Source organism: Chaetodon auriga, chromosome 3, assembly GCF_051107435.1.
Source record: "Chaetodon auriga isolate fChaAug3 chromosome 3, fChaAug3.hap1, whole genome shotgun sequence".
Classification (NCBI taxonomy): domain Eukaryota; kingdom Metazoa; phylum Chordata; class Actinopteri; order Chaetodontiformes; family Chaetodontidae; genus Chaetodon; species Chaetodon auriga.
The window spans coordinates 28745211-28760902 of NC_135076.1; the positions used below are offsets into that span (position 1 = coordinate 28745211).

The 15692-nt window shown below is 47.0% G+C and overlaps 1 protein-coding gene across 2 annotated transcripts in view; it reads left to right on the forward strand.

Annotated features, from left to right (window-relative positions):
• Positions 1-5890: 5890 nt before the first annotated feature.
• Positions 5891-15692, forward strand: part of pik3r3b (phosphoinositide-3-kinase, regulatory subunit 3b (gamma)) — a 172256-nt gene continuing 162454 nt past the window's right edge. The window contains exons 1-3 of one of the 2 annotated variants that reach the window (XM_076726769.1): positions 5891-6038; positions 6411-6545; positions 7240-7616. In XM_076726769.1, the coding sequence (XP_076582884.1) occupies positions 7265-7616 (352 nt within the window). In that variant the 5' untranslated portion in view covers positions 5891-6038; positions 6411-6545; positions 7240-7264. Of the gene's footprint in view, positions 6039-6410; positions 7617-15692 lie in introns of both variants that reach the window. The other variant, XM_076726768.1, reaches the window with a different exon arrangement.

The window sequence follows — 15692 nt, forward strand, 5'->3', positions numbered from 1 at the left end:
CAGAGCAGAAGTGCTGCATATTTAAATGAAATATCACACATGTATATCCATACGTGGGAAAGTCAGTTTTCTTCCAGTTTGAGGATGTGTTCCAGTTTTGATTCCTGCGTGACAGTAGAGCTATACATCCTGTTCTTCCTGATACTCCAATCATGTGGAAGTGGGTCACCTGGAGGCGGCGATGATATGGAGACGTTTACCTGCCGGTCTAATCTCATGTTGCAGCCATAAATCACCTGAAGAGCAGACACTGTTGCTCTCAGAAGTCAAGCTTTGAGCTGATGTCGCTCCTTATTTCTTTCCAAGAGTTAGACGAGAAGATCAATCATGTCTGAGTTTTAAAGGATAAGTCTGTTGTTATTCCATCTTTTTTAACCTCAACAAATCCCATAAAAAAAAAAAAAAAAAATCCACGTGTTCGTCCATCAAGGTACTTCCTGTGTGTGGATCTAAGCTCCAAGCCCATTGGTGCCTGTTACAGACTTAAATCTTTAAAAAGGCCTCTCAAATACATAGTTTCATGTTTACCAAAGACTCAACGATTCCTTAAAACAGCTGCTCAGTATAGTTTTCAGCAAACATCACTCAGAGGAGGAGGATATAATGCATTTGTTGGGGACTATTTTCAGCGGTGGATTAATCCACATTTGGCGCTCTAGTGCACATTTGTGGCAGCTGAGCGGTGTGTTTATATAAACTATGTGTTCATGGTGAAGGGACATGTCTTACTGATGTGTGTTTGACAGTTAGTGGAACATTTCCAGCCTTATTATTTAAGCAGGGAGTTGGACTCAGGACGTGGTTAGCCTAGCTTAGCATAAAGACTGGAGGCTGGGGGAAAGAGCTAGCCTGAATTGACAGCTGATTTATTTACATGATGCTTTCTGTAAAGACATGAAAAAGTCACAGTTTGTGGTTGTAGAGTCAGGCACTGGAACTATCTGCAGAAAAGAGTGTGTCTTCATGCTGCATTAAAGCACAGGCGCTGTGCGACAACAGACAGTCAGCCGTGATGAGCGGAGACGAACGCTGATCAGTCTGCCGTGATGTGTACTCAGTCCTGACAGCCTACAGCGAGCATTCACTCATGCCTCCATGGGAACGCTGCTGTGTACACAGACTCAGGCACAGGCTATTTGCATATATGAGTAATTTCAAACTCCCAGTGTGAAAGAGGAGGATGATGCCTGTATAATCTGACACGTTTAATGTGGAACAACGAGCCTCCGTCTCCTCTGGGAAGTCACACTTTCCTCTCCCAAAGATTGTCTTTGCTCTGATTGGCCCGTGGCTATGAGATAAGACAGAGAGGAAGACATGAGCTCCACAGACACAGAGAAGACAATCATCTCCGTCTGACACTGATATGAGCATGCATCACATGCTTCATGTATCTCATGTTGTCTGTTGTTGCATTTTGATTTACCGACAAGTTTTCCACCTCAGACAAGATTTTTTTAAATTTTATTTCTGTCATTTCCATCCACCTGGAGTGGAAACACCAGGAAAATGGTTTGTTTCCAACCAGTCTGACTGCTCCTGTCTCTCACTCCGTCATGTTCACGGACCTTCACACTGAGTTTCATGAGGATAATGTTTCATTACTCAAAGACCGAAACTACAAAAATGAGACTCCAGCTGTAATAATCCAGATTACACTTCAAAGATGTGAGCAGTGTGTGTGAAACACGTCTCTGTGTCTGTAGGTAAACCTGCAATACTTGGACACTGGTCTGCTCTAGTAGCCTTTAACCAAATTTACACCCAATCCCACAGATTAAACTCCGTAATCCTCCTGCCACTCATCTCAAAATGTGACCAAACTTGGCCTGAGGTCCGTCACCAAACCAGGTCTTTCTGTAAATTGACATCCCCCTTGCGCCTTCCTCTGACTCTCTGCAAATTCAAAACGCATGTTTGCCCACGATAAGGAAAACAAATGTCCCCTGCAGTAATATGAGGATAATTGAATTGACAACATGGCGGGCTCTTATCTAGCCGGTTTCTCCAGGCGTGGCAGGGGAGCGGCGTGCCGAGCGAGCACATGATGGAGGAAACGCTCCTGGGCCACCAATGAGCTCTTGACCTCTGCTGCTCACTGGAGCACATCCTAACACACAGCATGGAGAAGGGTTACATAAATGAGGTGAGTGTGTGTGTGTGTGTGTGTGTGTGTGTGTGTGTGTGTGTGTGTGTGGATCCGCAGGGCATCGATGCGCCTGTGAAGGCATCTCGTTAAAGCTGCCAAATGCGTGCCGTGGCGAGGTCGCAACATGCGCTCCCATACGCCGAGACACGCCTGGACACGCCTCCGTGCAGACAGGTTCAAACCAAGGGTCACAGCTGGGTGGCAAAGGTCAGCCAGAAGTGCACTGTCACACACACACACACACACAGTGAGGTCATGTGAGCGAACTCTGACCACGTTAGGTTTCTGTAGCAAAGATGGTCCGCTCTCGCTGAAGACATGCTTTAGTTTTGAACATCACAGTGAGCGGCAAACAAAGCAGATGCGTCTGTCTGTGAGGGAGGAGCAGCGAAGGCTCAGTCACGTTAACCTTCCATCACACAGATTATCCGCCCAGCTTCGTGAAGTGGGGAGTTTGAGGTACTTTTCCACAGTCAGTGTTTCGCCCTTCAGCAGATGACCGTCGGCACAGCTTTCCGTGGTGAATACAAATGACACCTTTCAATAGCCTGTTTGTTGGCGTCACATGGTCCTTTTGTTGTGGTGCGAACTGCAGATGGAGGGCAGGAAGTGATTTTCTGCGTAAAACAGGCTTGTCCAAAATGTTGCTGCATAAATACACAACCACTGCATGAAAAGAGTCAGCCGTGATGAGCGGAGACGAACGCTGATCAGTCTGCCGTGATGTGTACTCAGTCCTGACAGCCTACAGCAAACACTCGCTCATGCCTCCATGGGAACGCTGCTGTGTACACAGACTCAGGCACAGGCTATTTGCATGTATGAGTAATTTCAAACTCCCAGTGTGAAAGATGAGGACGATGCCTGTAAAATCTGACACGTTTAATCTGGAACAAGTAGCCTCCGTCTCCTCTGGGAAATCCAGCCCGATGTCAAATGGCGTTATGAAACACGCCAGTGTCTCGAGTCATTTTGCGTTATGTCAATGCATTTCTTGTTTTTCACGCGTCATTTAACGCCATTTGCATTAAACTTTTCGCATGTCAGAAAAACTGTCTGTCGTAGCATAAAGAGCGAGAAAGCCCGTGTATGCAGGAGGATGAGCTGGAGGTGTCAAACAAAAGCACGACTGTCACCCACGAGGCTGGTGTTCGTGTCCCGTGTGAAACCAAAATGAAACATCATTTTAACCCAGGTCTGTGAGGTAACTGCTGTAACGTAGTTAACTGGTGTCACATATGTAACATCAGCTAACGTACTTCACTGAACCCAAATGACGATCTTTTCCTAAACCTAGCTAAGTTCAGTTACCTGCGTCTAGCCAAGTCTCCTACCAGTGTGTTTATTAAAGATCACCTCACTATGACAACAAGCAACGGTCACCTGACTTAATCCTGTCCTGTGCATCCAAAACTCACAAAATGCGGGCGGCTTTAAATAACACACAAAAAGCTTAATACTGACACTTAATTGCATGGACATCAAACTTGAAATGTCCTGAAAAGTGGAGCGCTACTTATTCACCACCATCATAATTATTATAGCCATTAAAGGTTGCAGCGTAACAATAAATGTAATTATGGGCTGTAATAAGCTGCTTGCACCGACGACCTATACGGACATTTGCTGGGGGGGGGTCTGCCTAAAGATTGTCTTCTCTCTGATTGGGGGGGGGGGTGTCTGCCTCTCTCTGATTGGCCTGTGGCTACGAGCGATAAGACAAAGAGGAAGACGTGAGCTGAAGAACCACAAAGGAGACGATCATCCACGTCTGACACTGAGACACGAGCATGACTAAACGCCGGCATTATACTGATCATATCTTCTCTATTCCTCAGAGAGCGCTTTATTGATTTCTGTCGCTTTACATTTGCATACGAGGCAGCGTGGCAGAATAAATGTCACATAGCTGAGAGAGATGAAGGATAGAGATTTAACTGTGAGCTGACACGAGACGATGAAGAGTGGACAGTGCTGCCACAGTGGAGACTCTTCTGAAGTATAAAAGAGAATCCAGTTTGTTTGTGCTGTCAGCTTCACATTGTTTGTGTGCGAGACTTTGAGTACTTCAGCTTTAGTGCATCACTCGTCCATTAAGCATCTCTTTCATTCTTGCTAAATACCAACAGACCTGAGACCAGCTTCAGATCGATCCCTGCTTCTGCCTTTTCATGGTGATACGTGTTAAACATGTTTGTTTTTACTCTGCAGATGTTCACATTCCTGATAACATCTGGAGAGTTTAACCATGTGTGCATCTTCTTTTATTCTCCAAACACACAGGTCAAACAAAAAAGTCAGTTAAAACAGACACACTCCTTCACATGAGCAGATTATGTCTGGAGAATATATTTAAATCAGAAGCCCAAAAGCTTTCTGCGGTCTGCAGTCATGTGATTCACAGTACGACCTGACATGGTGAAGGCCTGGAGCTTGTCTTGTTTGTCCTCGGGGGGCGGCAGCTCATTTTTTCTGAACACTGATGAGCACAAACTCAGAATATCTCAGCATCAGTAAAGAAGCTGACTGGGCTTTAGCTTTCTGATCACCTCAACTCTGACCCCCTGCCTGTCTTCAACATATTTAAACAAAAAAAAATGTCATTTATGATACTCTTTGATGTCTCACTCATGGGACTTTCATCTATTTTTATGTACATTTTCTGCATTTTAGTTCACTTTTCTCGTCTCGTTTCCTTTGTACTGCTGTCAGCACCATGTAACAGAAGCCTGGGATGCTGTCTGTGCATGGTCTGCATTTAAGCCCCTTCTTGACAAATTTAAAATATCATTATTTATTTATTATTTAAAAAAATATATTATTAAAAATGTCATGATGCATAATAAATAAAGAAAGAGGAAAAAATCAACACATGAATGAAATAAAATCAATAATGGGCATCACTACGATGAGAGATCATGTCTCTTGGCAGATATATTCATAATCCTCAACATCATCATCATCACTTTGATTTGAGCTTATGGACTCAGAATAAACAAGAAAACAAAAGAAAACTGAAAGACTAGAAAGACTGAAAGATCTCAGCCCAAAGTCCACAAAAAGGCAAATAAAGTCTCATAATAAAGCCCAGTGTTGCCTCATTTCAAAGGTGCTGCATTAGAAATGTAATCCTTGAGTCTAAAAATGTCACATTGGTATCAGATAGTCCAGCTCTCCCTCTTTCAGCCATCGAGACATTGTGTCCTCACACTACCTGGATGCTCTCTGCAGCTCCAAACTGGAGCTGTGCGCACCTGATGACGCAGCAGTCTGCCGCTGTCTGCTGCTGCGTCACATGTGCGCATCAGACTGCAGCCAAGACAGCACTGTTTACCCATCATCCACCTCTTCGACACCGTACATCCACCCTCTACTTTCATTCGATCTATTAATTGAAGTCCGAACATGCGACCCGAGCGCTCAGAGACACATGCAGGGACTCTTTTCCAGGTCACAGACTTGTTACATAATTCATCACCTCTCTGCACCTTCCGAACATCCAACACTGCACCCATCCTCCTGCCTGTAACACAGTAACACCAGCTCACATTCAAAGATGGAATCACAGACGCAGCAGAAACTCAGAGCATCATCACCGGCTCAGGCGGTGTTTACTGCAGCCGCAGCGGCGGTGCGCCGCACCGACCCGTCCCGTCCCCGCCGCTGCCTGGCATAATTTGCAGACAGGAGGAGGAGGAGGAGGAGGGAGGAGGGGTTTACTGACATCAGCACTGCCGCTCTCTACAGCACCGAGCAGGCTGCCTGTCTGCTGGACCAGCCACGCCATCCGTCTGTCCTGAAGGGCTCCGCGGATGTCTGGGCTCGCACTGCGGGGTTCGGCTAGTGTCGAAGCGCTGGAGGACACGGGCTCGTCCGGCCGGTTTGAGCGGTGAGTTTGCGGCGTGTTTGCGCGCAGCAGACAGCGGGGCAGACTGGCGCAGGGCGACTTTAGTCTGGCACGCTGTCTGACTGAAGTTCATATTCGCCAAGTCACGCTTGTTGTCAGTGATAGTCTCAGCGTCTTCCTGTCAGCCTGCAGGGCAGAGTGCTGAGGGTCATTTCCACTGCGTTTCCATCCAAACAGTCTCCAATTTTGGTCGTTTTCATTGACTTCTACTGATGCTTTGATCAGGCTCTGCCCTAATTTAATCTGTGACAGGCAGAAAGACTTTCAGGCCTGGAATACCTCAGCATGTTGTTGCATATAAGCTTAAAAACTGATTAGAAGTGTGAGATGTTAACGTTGTGACTTCACTTGAAGTTTGCAGGAGCGTCTGTCTGCGTCAGGAAGCTGCACAGACAAGAGAGGCGAAGCAGCAGCGTTTCATCCAGAAGAGTGCACACAAGGACGCGCTGAATGAGAAGCCAAATTCTGCACTGCAGTGGATTTCCTCAGGTGTGTGTGTATGTGTGTGAGTGTGTAGAAGTGTGTGTGTGACTGGACAATAGACTCAGTATAGGCTCTGCACACTTCCTCATTAACATCGAAGGACCCGCAGAAGCTTTGGGGCATCGTCTGGAGGTCGCCCCATCCTACAAAACTGTGCCATCCTCCGGTTTTCCAGCCTCCCTCCACCCACCTCCTCCTCTTGTTCTCCTGCCATCTCAGGCACAGTGTGGTGGCTGCTTCGTCTGTCCGGTTGGATCACAAAAGCCTGCAGGCCTCAGACGGGAGAGCTGGGACCAGCGGTTGGATTCGTACTGTGGATTTTTGAAGAACTGCATGGATGTTTAACCAAATCTGCAGCATTAAAGCAAAGAGCAGCCGACTGTTCGATTCGGTTTCATTGCACTTAGAGGATTTCTAATTTTGGATTAAGACGTTCGGACCTGCTCTTCAGGGTGTTGTAGGTCTAAAACAGGTGTCGAGTTCCACCTCAGGGATCAGATTTTTATCATTTCCGCTGTGTCATCAAAGTCAGCACGACACAGCAAATCTCAGGCACCGTTCCAGGTTTCCCAGGTTTGGGTTGAGTTCCAGTTTCACCTCAGGGATTTTTAACAAACACTTTCTGTTTGGTATTTTTCAAACCGTTGTTTTCACTGTTAACGCAGCGAATCTCAGGCAACATCTGTATTTTTGGCTTTAGAACCGACCAATGAACTCCTGTTGACATGGCATCTGACAGTTTCCAGTACCGGGCGCTCTTTGAGTATAAGCGGGAGCGTGGTGATGACATCAGCCTCCAGCCGGGTGACCTGCTCACCGTCTCCAAGGCGTCGCTGATGGCCGTACCAGGACTGGACTACCAGGACGGGGACGAGCGGAGCCCCAAAGGCTGGCTGCACGGCACCAACGAGAGGACCAAGGAGAAGGGAGACTTTCCAGGGACTTTTGTGGAGTACGTCGGGGTGATGAGAGTCGGCCCTCCTGCGGCTAAATCCTGGCCCAGACCTGTACCGCCGACCCCCGGGGGGGCGCAGACCGCCGCAGGGGTTCAGCCTCCTGGAGCAGCTGCTGCTTCAGGTGAGTGTCGCCTCAACGGGAGCGAACACATCATGAATGTTTGGGTTCTCTGTTCTGATCTTTGTGGTAGATTTTAAGGGCAGAACTCATCATGAAATCCACATTAATGCAACAAAAACATCACATCTGTCAGATTTGGCTCTAAAACCTGATGTTGGACTTCAGTCTGAGTTGGTGCGAGCTGCTCTGCTCAGACAGTTTTCTGTATGTGAGCGTGTGTGTTTGCTGTGTGTGTGTTGGTATCAAGTGTCTGGTTCAGTTGCTATCAGACATGTTGGTGTTGTTTGCACAGCAGCGTCACATGTGATCGTGAACACTCTTTGGCTTCAGTTCAAGTCGTACATGTTGTTCCTGGTTTGATGTGAGTTCAAGGTCGCTGTGTTACATGAATTTCAGTTCTGGCTGAAGATTTACAAAAAGCTTGAAATGAAAAGTCCAGCCCTAAAGATGTGTGTCTGTCTGTGGCCAATCAGGGCCGGGCTCAGTGCTCTCATTCGGCGGGAGATTGAAGAAACTGTCTGACAGGAAGTGCAGTTTCTTGGTTTGATTCCAGGTCGAGAGAAAAGGTTCATGTTACTAAACATTTAGATGAACTGATCCGGGATCAAAGCCCCTCGCTGAGGACGTCCATCCTGATTGACTGGACACTTTGGCCTTAGAGGATGAATCCTGTTTGTTGGATCCTGAGTCTTATTTTGGTAGCTTTGGTTGTTTTATCCATCAGTTCGAATGACGTCGTGTTCCTCAGGTGACCTCTGAGATCGAGCTCCAGGTTGAAATGTCATGAACTGTGTATGTGCTCAAATCAGTGAAGGTCAAAGTTAAAGCAGGTATCCAGTCTGTGAGGAGTCCACAGCACTTTGGACGATGCTCAGCTGTCAGCTTGTGAGGACTTGCTGCTGATTGTGCATGCATGGATTGGACTGTCGCTCAATTCCATGACGTGGAATTACGACCCATCAGATCATCATTCTAGTGACGTCATGTTCCTCGATCTCTGCATTTAACTTGATGAGTACAATATCGACTCCACTGATAGAAATGATGGTCAAAACAAGGTCAGCGTCTTGATAATTGATAATGATCCTTTAAACACCTTTGAAAGACTTCTCTGAAGTCTTAACGATTGTGGCCGAGGGGTCGTTAGGTGTGTGTGGACCTCCCGATCCGCTGCTGCCACAGTTCATGCATCAGCAGATCAATGATCAAACGGTATTCCTCATCCACTCTGCTCCTCTCAGGACTGAGACGCTGACTCCCGGTGTGATCCAGTGGCTCTCTTCACTCTATATGTGGACTTCTTTGCCACTTTAAGACTGAATGCGTGCTTATATTTAGTGTCTCTTACAGTATCTCGTGGTGTCGACTGCAGTTTGACTGAGTGCGTTCTTCACACTAGCGTGTGAGCTGTGTTTATCTGTTCCTCGCAGCTGGATTTTTGTTGATTTATTTAGGACTGAGCAAAAACAGGCGGTGACGAGGACAAAAGGGACTTGAGCCCAAAATGTAAAAAGCATTGCGAAACAGGCCGCCCCACTTAAAAAACTATTCCGAAGCCTGCAGGCTTTGATTAGCGTTTTTACAGGGTCGGGGCGGTTAGCTGTGTTTCAGGCCTGGCTGTCTGCTGCACAGTGAGTTCAGATCTGCTGCGTTTATGGCTCTTCATTTGCTAAATAGGTCAGGCGCAGAGTAACGCTCTCTCCTCTCCTTCCTCTGCCGCCTCTCTGCTCTCTTTAATTGTCTGGCTGCCCGTCTGTTTTATGGGAGTGGGCTTGGTCCGTCTTATATAAATAACATCCATACCGCTCTCGGCTCGGGTAAATATTGCTCTCATTTCCATATGTCCCTGCTCGCTGTGCTGATGCTCTTAGTTATAGCATGTGTGCTGGCCGAGCCTCTCGTCGCTGCCTCCCCTCCTCCTTCCATCCATCCATCCTTCCATCTTTCCAGCATCCTGCAGCCACACACGGCTGCATTTGTTCTGAATAATTGATTGGCTGGAGCACTATCGGCTTGACATGCCACATCCCTGCAGTCACAAATCACCAGCAGCAGCAGCAGCAGCAGCAGCAGCAGCAGCAGCAGCAGCAGCGGCGGCGGCTCAGGGAGGCCTGTGCGGAGGGAAGCTAACTGATCAGCAGCCTCCATCACTGCTGACACTCAGGCACGCCCTGCTGTGTTTCAGCACTCTGCTTTGAACAATTCGGAGGGTTTTACATTCTTCTGGGAACAGGATTGATCAGGGGTCACTGGCCAATCCAGATGAGGTCATACGTAATCCTGTGAGTCAGTGAGTGGGCTCCATTTGACCATGCAGGCCTGCAGCATAGAAGCAAACAAGCTCTGACAGAGCATCACACCCAGCACCGAACGGCAGACTGAAAAAGTTAGAGACTAACGGTGAATTAGTGCAGCAGTTAATGAGCCAGATGTTTTTCATTTCAGTGTCGTGGTGTTCTGGTGGTCTCAGGTCAGCAGAAGCAGCACGTTCCTCTGCATTCGTTGGCTTTAAGCAGTGAAGAACCTTTGCAGAACCAACTAGCACTGAGTTGTTCAGGTTTTGACGCAGCCCCACTATGATTCAGCTGAGCTTATCAGCACACTAAGAGATGTTTTGAACCTGATTTATGGAGCTGAAAACCAAATAAAATGCATGACATTCACTCACATTCACTGTGTGAGTGACAGTTGTTTTACTTGTGAATGGTTGTGTTTGGAGAGGACAGAGTTGGAAAATATCTCAGTGGTTCTCGCCTGAAGTTGAGCATCGTTTTCTCTGTGCCTCATTCCTTCTCTTTCCTTTACCTCCACCGCCTTTCTTCTCCTCCTCTTCCTCCGCTTGTTGTCCTGAACGATTCATCTGGCTCCCAGTTGCCGTGCAAATGTAATCAGGTGTGATATGTACAGCAATAGCTCTAACAGGGCTCGTAGCATTAATCAATGTGTAACACTATCTGACACTGTGCGACTGTGAACACCCTCCTACATCTCCCAACGTGAGGCCTTACCCTTCCCTGAGGGCAGGCGCTCGCTGCTTCCACGAAGCATTAATGACAGTGAGCTAATGACGCGCTGATGGTCTCCTCGTTACTATCTACCTACAGGTACACAGGACAAATGTTCAGGTAATCAGAGTTCATGCTGAATCTAACGGGCTAATCGCATGCAGCGCTGCTCTGCTGTGATAAGGCAGCTCGCGTCTTTTATCTGCAGATCAGGCAGGCAGCTCGCGACTCTCTGGTCCTCTTCTGTGTAAATGAGGGATGAACTTCAGTAAACCAGGAGGCCAGACAGCGTTGGTTTGCTCTGCCCAGAGAGTTTGATTGGAAGAGCTTGGTCAGGTAAAACTGTCATATCAACACAGCGTCCTGCAGCGGCTTAACAGTGAACTCAAGACCACCAGAGAAGAAGTGACTGCAAAAAAAAAAGTGAAGTTTACAATTAAAAACAGGAAAGATCTATCAGATATCAGTCTTCCCCTCAGACTGATCACATGTGGATGATTCATGAGATGCACCTGGACCGTTACCTTCAGGTGGGCCGTCTCATTTCTCACATGACAAACACAAACATATCAAACAGCGGTCATCATTAGCAATCTCACTTTTTAATTGCGCAGTTTGAGGGTCTTCAGAGGAGCTGCTGCTGGTGAGAGAGGACATGTTGTCCAGTTGTATTCCCTAAAGACGAGGCGATGAAGGGCTGCTGTGGACAAAAGTCCCTCGCTGAGTGTTTGCCGCAGAGCTCCCCTCGAGACGGCTCATCTCTGAGCAGTAATTGTAAACGCCAGCCTCGCACAGCGCCTGTGTAACGATGAGCTGGAAGTGTGTGTGTGTTCAGCAAGGTGTGTGTTAGCGTTGACAGCCTGTGATCAGCTCGGAGCTCGCCGCTGTGCGATGAGTTCAGGGGATCGATGATCACAGCGTCGGCCTAACAAGCTCACCGGGCTAAACGGCCTCATTTGGAGATTTATATTTAGCTCCAGTCTTCGCTCTTCGGTTTGAGTTTAATGGCTTTCAGTGTGTGTGTGTGTGTTTGTGTGTGTGTGTGTGTGTGTGTGTGTGTGTGTGTGTGTGTGACAGAGTGTGTGTGAGTGTTGAGCTGCAGAGGTCTGTTTTGTCTTTGTCTCTGTCAGTGGACTTTTCCTGTCTTTGTCAGTGCTTCGGTCACCTTGATGCCTGAAACTGAATAGAAAATGTATTTTAGACATTTGATGCAGACCCACCAAAGAATGAGAATATAGAGAATCATTTCCTCTTTTAACTAAAAATGTTTCATTTTTGACAAACATTTATTTAAAGATTGACTTAAATTTTAAAATTAAATAAAAAAGACGGTTTGGATAAACTTATGCAACAAACCAGCCTGAGCGACCAGCAGAACACCTGACGCTCCAGGTGCAAACGCTGGTCCAGACTGGAGTTCACGCTGAGCCAAAGCTGCTCCAGAAGATGGCTGACGTTGAGCCGCAGTCGGCCATCTCTGCTGATGAACTGCGCAGGTTTTAACTTGTTTAAGGATTTCCACCTGCTTCATTCCGTCCTGGCTCAATGTGCCGATCCTCTCGAACCACCGGCAGGGTTTCGTCTTGCTTTGAGAAAGTCTTGAAGGCTGAATTTGAGAAAGGACTTTCTGTGTGAAGCGGCACTGAAGAAGCTGTTCTGCCTCTTGAAGGCGTCGCAGAGCTCCTTCACGTGTGTGACGGAAACAGGAAACAGACCCAGTCAACTCGTTTCTATTGTTCCCTCTGTTCTTCATTTGGTCCTTCTGTGGCGTCGCTGTGAACCTGAACAGGATGGATCCCTGTGCTGACCGTGTGTGTGTGTGTGTGTGTGTGTGTGTGTGTGCTGCAGATGACATGTGTCACCCATGTGGAAATGTGGAGTTGTGAGCTGGCAGAACATCCTCTGGCTGCTTCTCTCTTCCTGTCGGGCTTCGGTTTCATTCTGTCCTTCAGTCCTGATCTGAACTAATCGTCGAATCTCGTTTTTGGAGTCAAAACACACACACGCACACACACACGCGTACACGCCGACAACCTGCTTTGGAGCATTGCGGTGTTTTGCGGTGCAGTGCGTCGGTCGGACTCCCTCACTGTGCGCGATGCTGGGGCTGCATGCCAATTAGGGTGTCATAACGAGCATCTTAATGAACTGTGGCAGCACGGGCGCTCTGCAATTTACTCTGTCAATGTAACCCCATCACACACACACACACACACGCACACACACACACACACTGCTGATTATAAGGTCACACACAGCAGATAGATGAATATCAGCCCTGTGACGTGCAGGCAGATGAACAGTTAGTTGAATTCTGGCCTTTTTCTCTGTTATTATAACTAATTAGCTTTAGCCTCCACCAGCCCAAAAATGAAATTAGACGAGAAATGTTTCGTAGCTGAGATGATTTTGACGTCCTGTGGTTCAACTCAAGTGTTTCCATTTTGGAAAACTCTATTTTCTTTCATCTCAGGAGGAAAATATTGTGAATTTGACCACATTCAGCAAGAGAGTCTGATAAACAGGGCTGTTATTGGATAAAAAACACATCAATCTTTATTGATCCCCAGAAGGAAATTCAGAATTATTGCATTAATTATGAAACCTCCAGAACACAAATACCCAAACATGAAGTGTAGGCTGACAAACAACAAAACGCAGCTCGTATCTCTGAGTGTAATTTGAAGCATTAATCTAAATGTAGACCAAAAAAACAAAAACAGGGAAAACGTTTCCTCACAGAAATCCTTTAAATTCAGTCTTTTCACCTCAGAGAAATTCCCAAAACAAGGTAATAATCCAGTCCCACAAGCAAAATAAATTTCCCATGGACCGAGCTGCGAGTCACAGGAGTCCAGTGAAGTCCAGTCCGTCGTCTTCAGGCTGTGTGAACAGCTGCAGACTGGAAACAGGAAGACAGGCCTCAGCTCTTCCTCGCAGCTCTGCAGCATCTTCACTTAAATCAGCCTTTTAAAGACGCGGCGAGCGGTTGGTTTACGAGTCGGGGTGTGTCTGCGTGATGAGCCAGAATATAATGACCTGTCGTGATGGCAGATCTGTTTCTTGAGTGACGGAGCTCTTTGTAAATCAGATAATAGATGAGAGGAAACAGGAAAGAGTGATAAACACGACGAGATTAAAACAAAACCTCCAACAGAGAAGCTCTTTCTTTCTCTTCTGTCTTTCCTGCTTTTGACGTGTTTCTCTTCCTTCTTTCCATCATGGCGTTCAGCTTTTGAAAGCATGTGTTTCTCTTGTGAAGCGGTTTTTATTTTTTTGTATTCTGTCTGTTTCATTGTTAGTTTGCTGTTCTTCCCACTGCTGCATGCTAATGTCTTTAATCTCTGAAGTGCATTGTTTGTGGAGGAGGTGAGATTTATTGTCCCTGTTTTGAAAGTCAATTACGGAGGTCCGCACGGCGCCTGCGTTAAATGATGAATAGGCTGAAGGTGCTGAGTCGTTCAGTGGAAGCAGAGGGGGATACAAATAAACGTGGCAAACAGCCATGAATAAAACAGGAGCGGAGCATCCTGGGAGAGCGCGAGGATGCGGCGCTTTAATCCACGGATGCTGCACGGCGGTGACCCACCTGCGTCTGTCAGATCCAGACTGCAGCCTGCGGTGCTGGGAACACGTCTGCGAGACGCTCAGGCCACAGGGAGGAGAGCCGCAGGAGGCGAGGCGAGGCGAGGAGAGGCCGACCGTCAGGGAGAGCTGCTGTCAATAAAGCTTTTATTTTACTGGCTACCTAATTGGCCTTGGAATCGCTGCGCTGAGCCGAGAGGCTTCTCCTCCTGAGCCGAGGAGGATTTACTTGTCAGCAGTAAAAAAATAAGCACACAACGAGAGGAACACACCCTCCGAACCATCAGGCCTGATTGATTTTCAGCTCTGTGGAAACAAAACTAAAAATCTAAACGTTTCCTTCTTTACGTGACAAAATCTGCATTTCGGGAGGAAGGAGATTCTCACCGACACTCAAACACACTCAGAGTTCATCGGTGACCTCAGACAAAGCAGCTGAGGAGACGTTTCCCACCGGAGCTTTTGATCATCTCACGTGATCTTCATCGAGGACTCGGAGCGCTCAGAGAAAATGGAGAGTTTCATGATTTCTGAGCATTTTATGTTTAAAGAAAATTCTTCTCACAGTCAGCAGCCGTTAAAAATTCACCCAAACCACCGCCTCAGAACTTTGTGCCAGTTTCCCGTTAATCGACGAACCCAAGAGGAAATGAACAGAAAACGAAGAGCCTGTAAAATAGAGCTGTTACCGTTTTGATTTTAAAGGTCTGAATGTTTTAAAGCTTTCACCACAGAGCCAAAAACAAAAACTCTGCTGGCGACCGAAAATACGTCAGCATTACCTACATACTGTAGAAACGAAGACAGTGTCCTGGAGTTGATATTCATATTCATATTAGAATATTATTCCTATTTCTCATGTTTAAACCAGCTCCTGTTTGAGCTCTAGACTCCTCCAAGCTGCTGAAACACAGCAGCAGAAACAGGACTGAGGAAGACGCTCGTGTTCAACACTTCCTGCTTCTTCTGCCGAGTTAGAATATGAACTCGAAGCCTGTAAATCTTCTTCCTCCCTGATTCGTGTGCAGCGACTCGGGACCAGCTTTTATGTTCAGGGGTGAAAGAATCGGCTGTGACCAGGCGAGATCTGCTTTGTCTCCCGTATCCCCCGTCCTGCAGCCTGTTTATGGGCACCGATAAAACCACACGGCTTTTTATGGCCTCCTCCTCCTCCTCCTCCTCCTCCTCCTCGCAGCATTTTAATGTCCTCTGAAGTCTCTCGATAGACTCGGGTACAAGTCATTTGACCACTTTAATTTCAGCAGTCGGAGGCGCAGTAAAAATAATTTAAGCGGCCCGTTTTTGTCTCAGAGGCAGCCGTGCGTTTCCCAGCTTAGATACATGACATTTATTTAGCTTCAGGTTACTGCAGCGTTGGCATTAATGAGCAGTTTATAAGGGCGATTACAGCACATATTCACACCATGTCTTAATAAAAGCCAGATCTGCATACGTGAAAGGTTGTGAAAACATCTTTCGTCTGTTT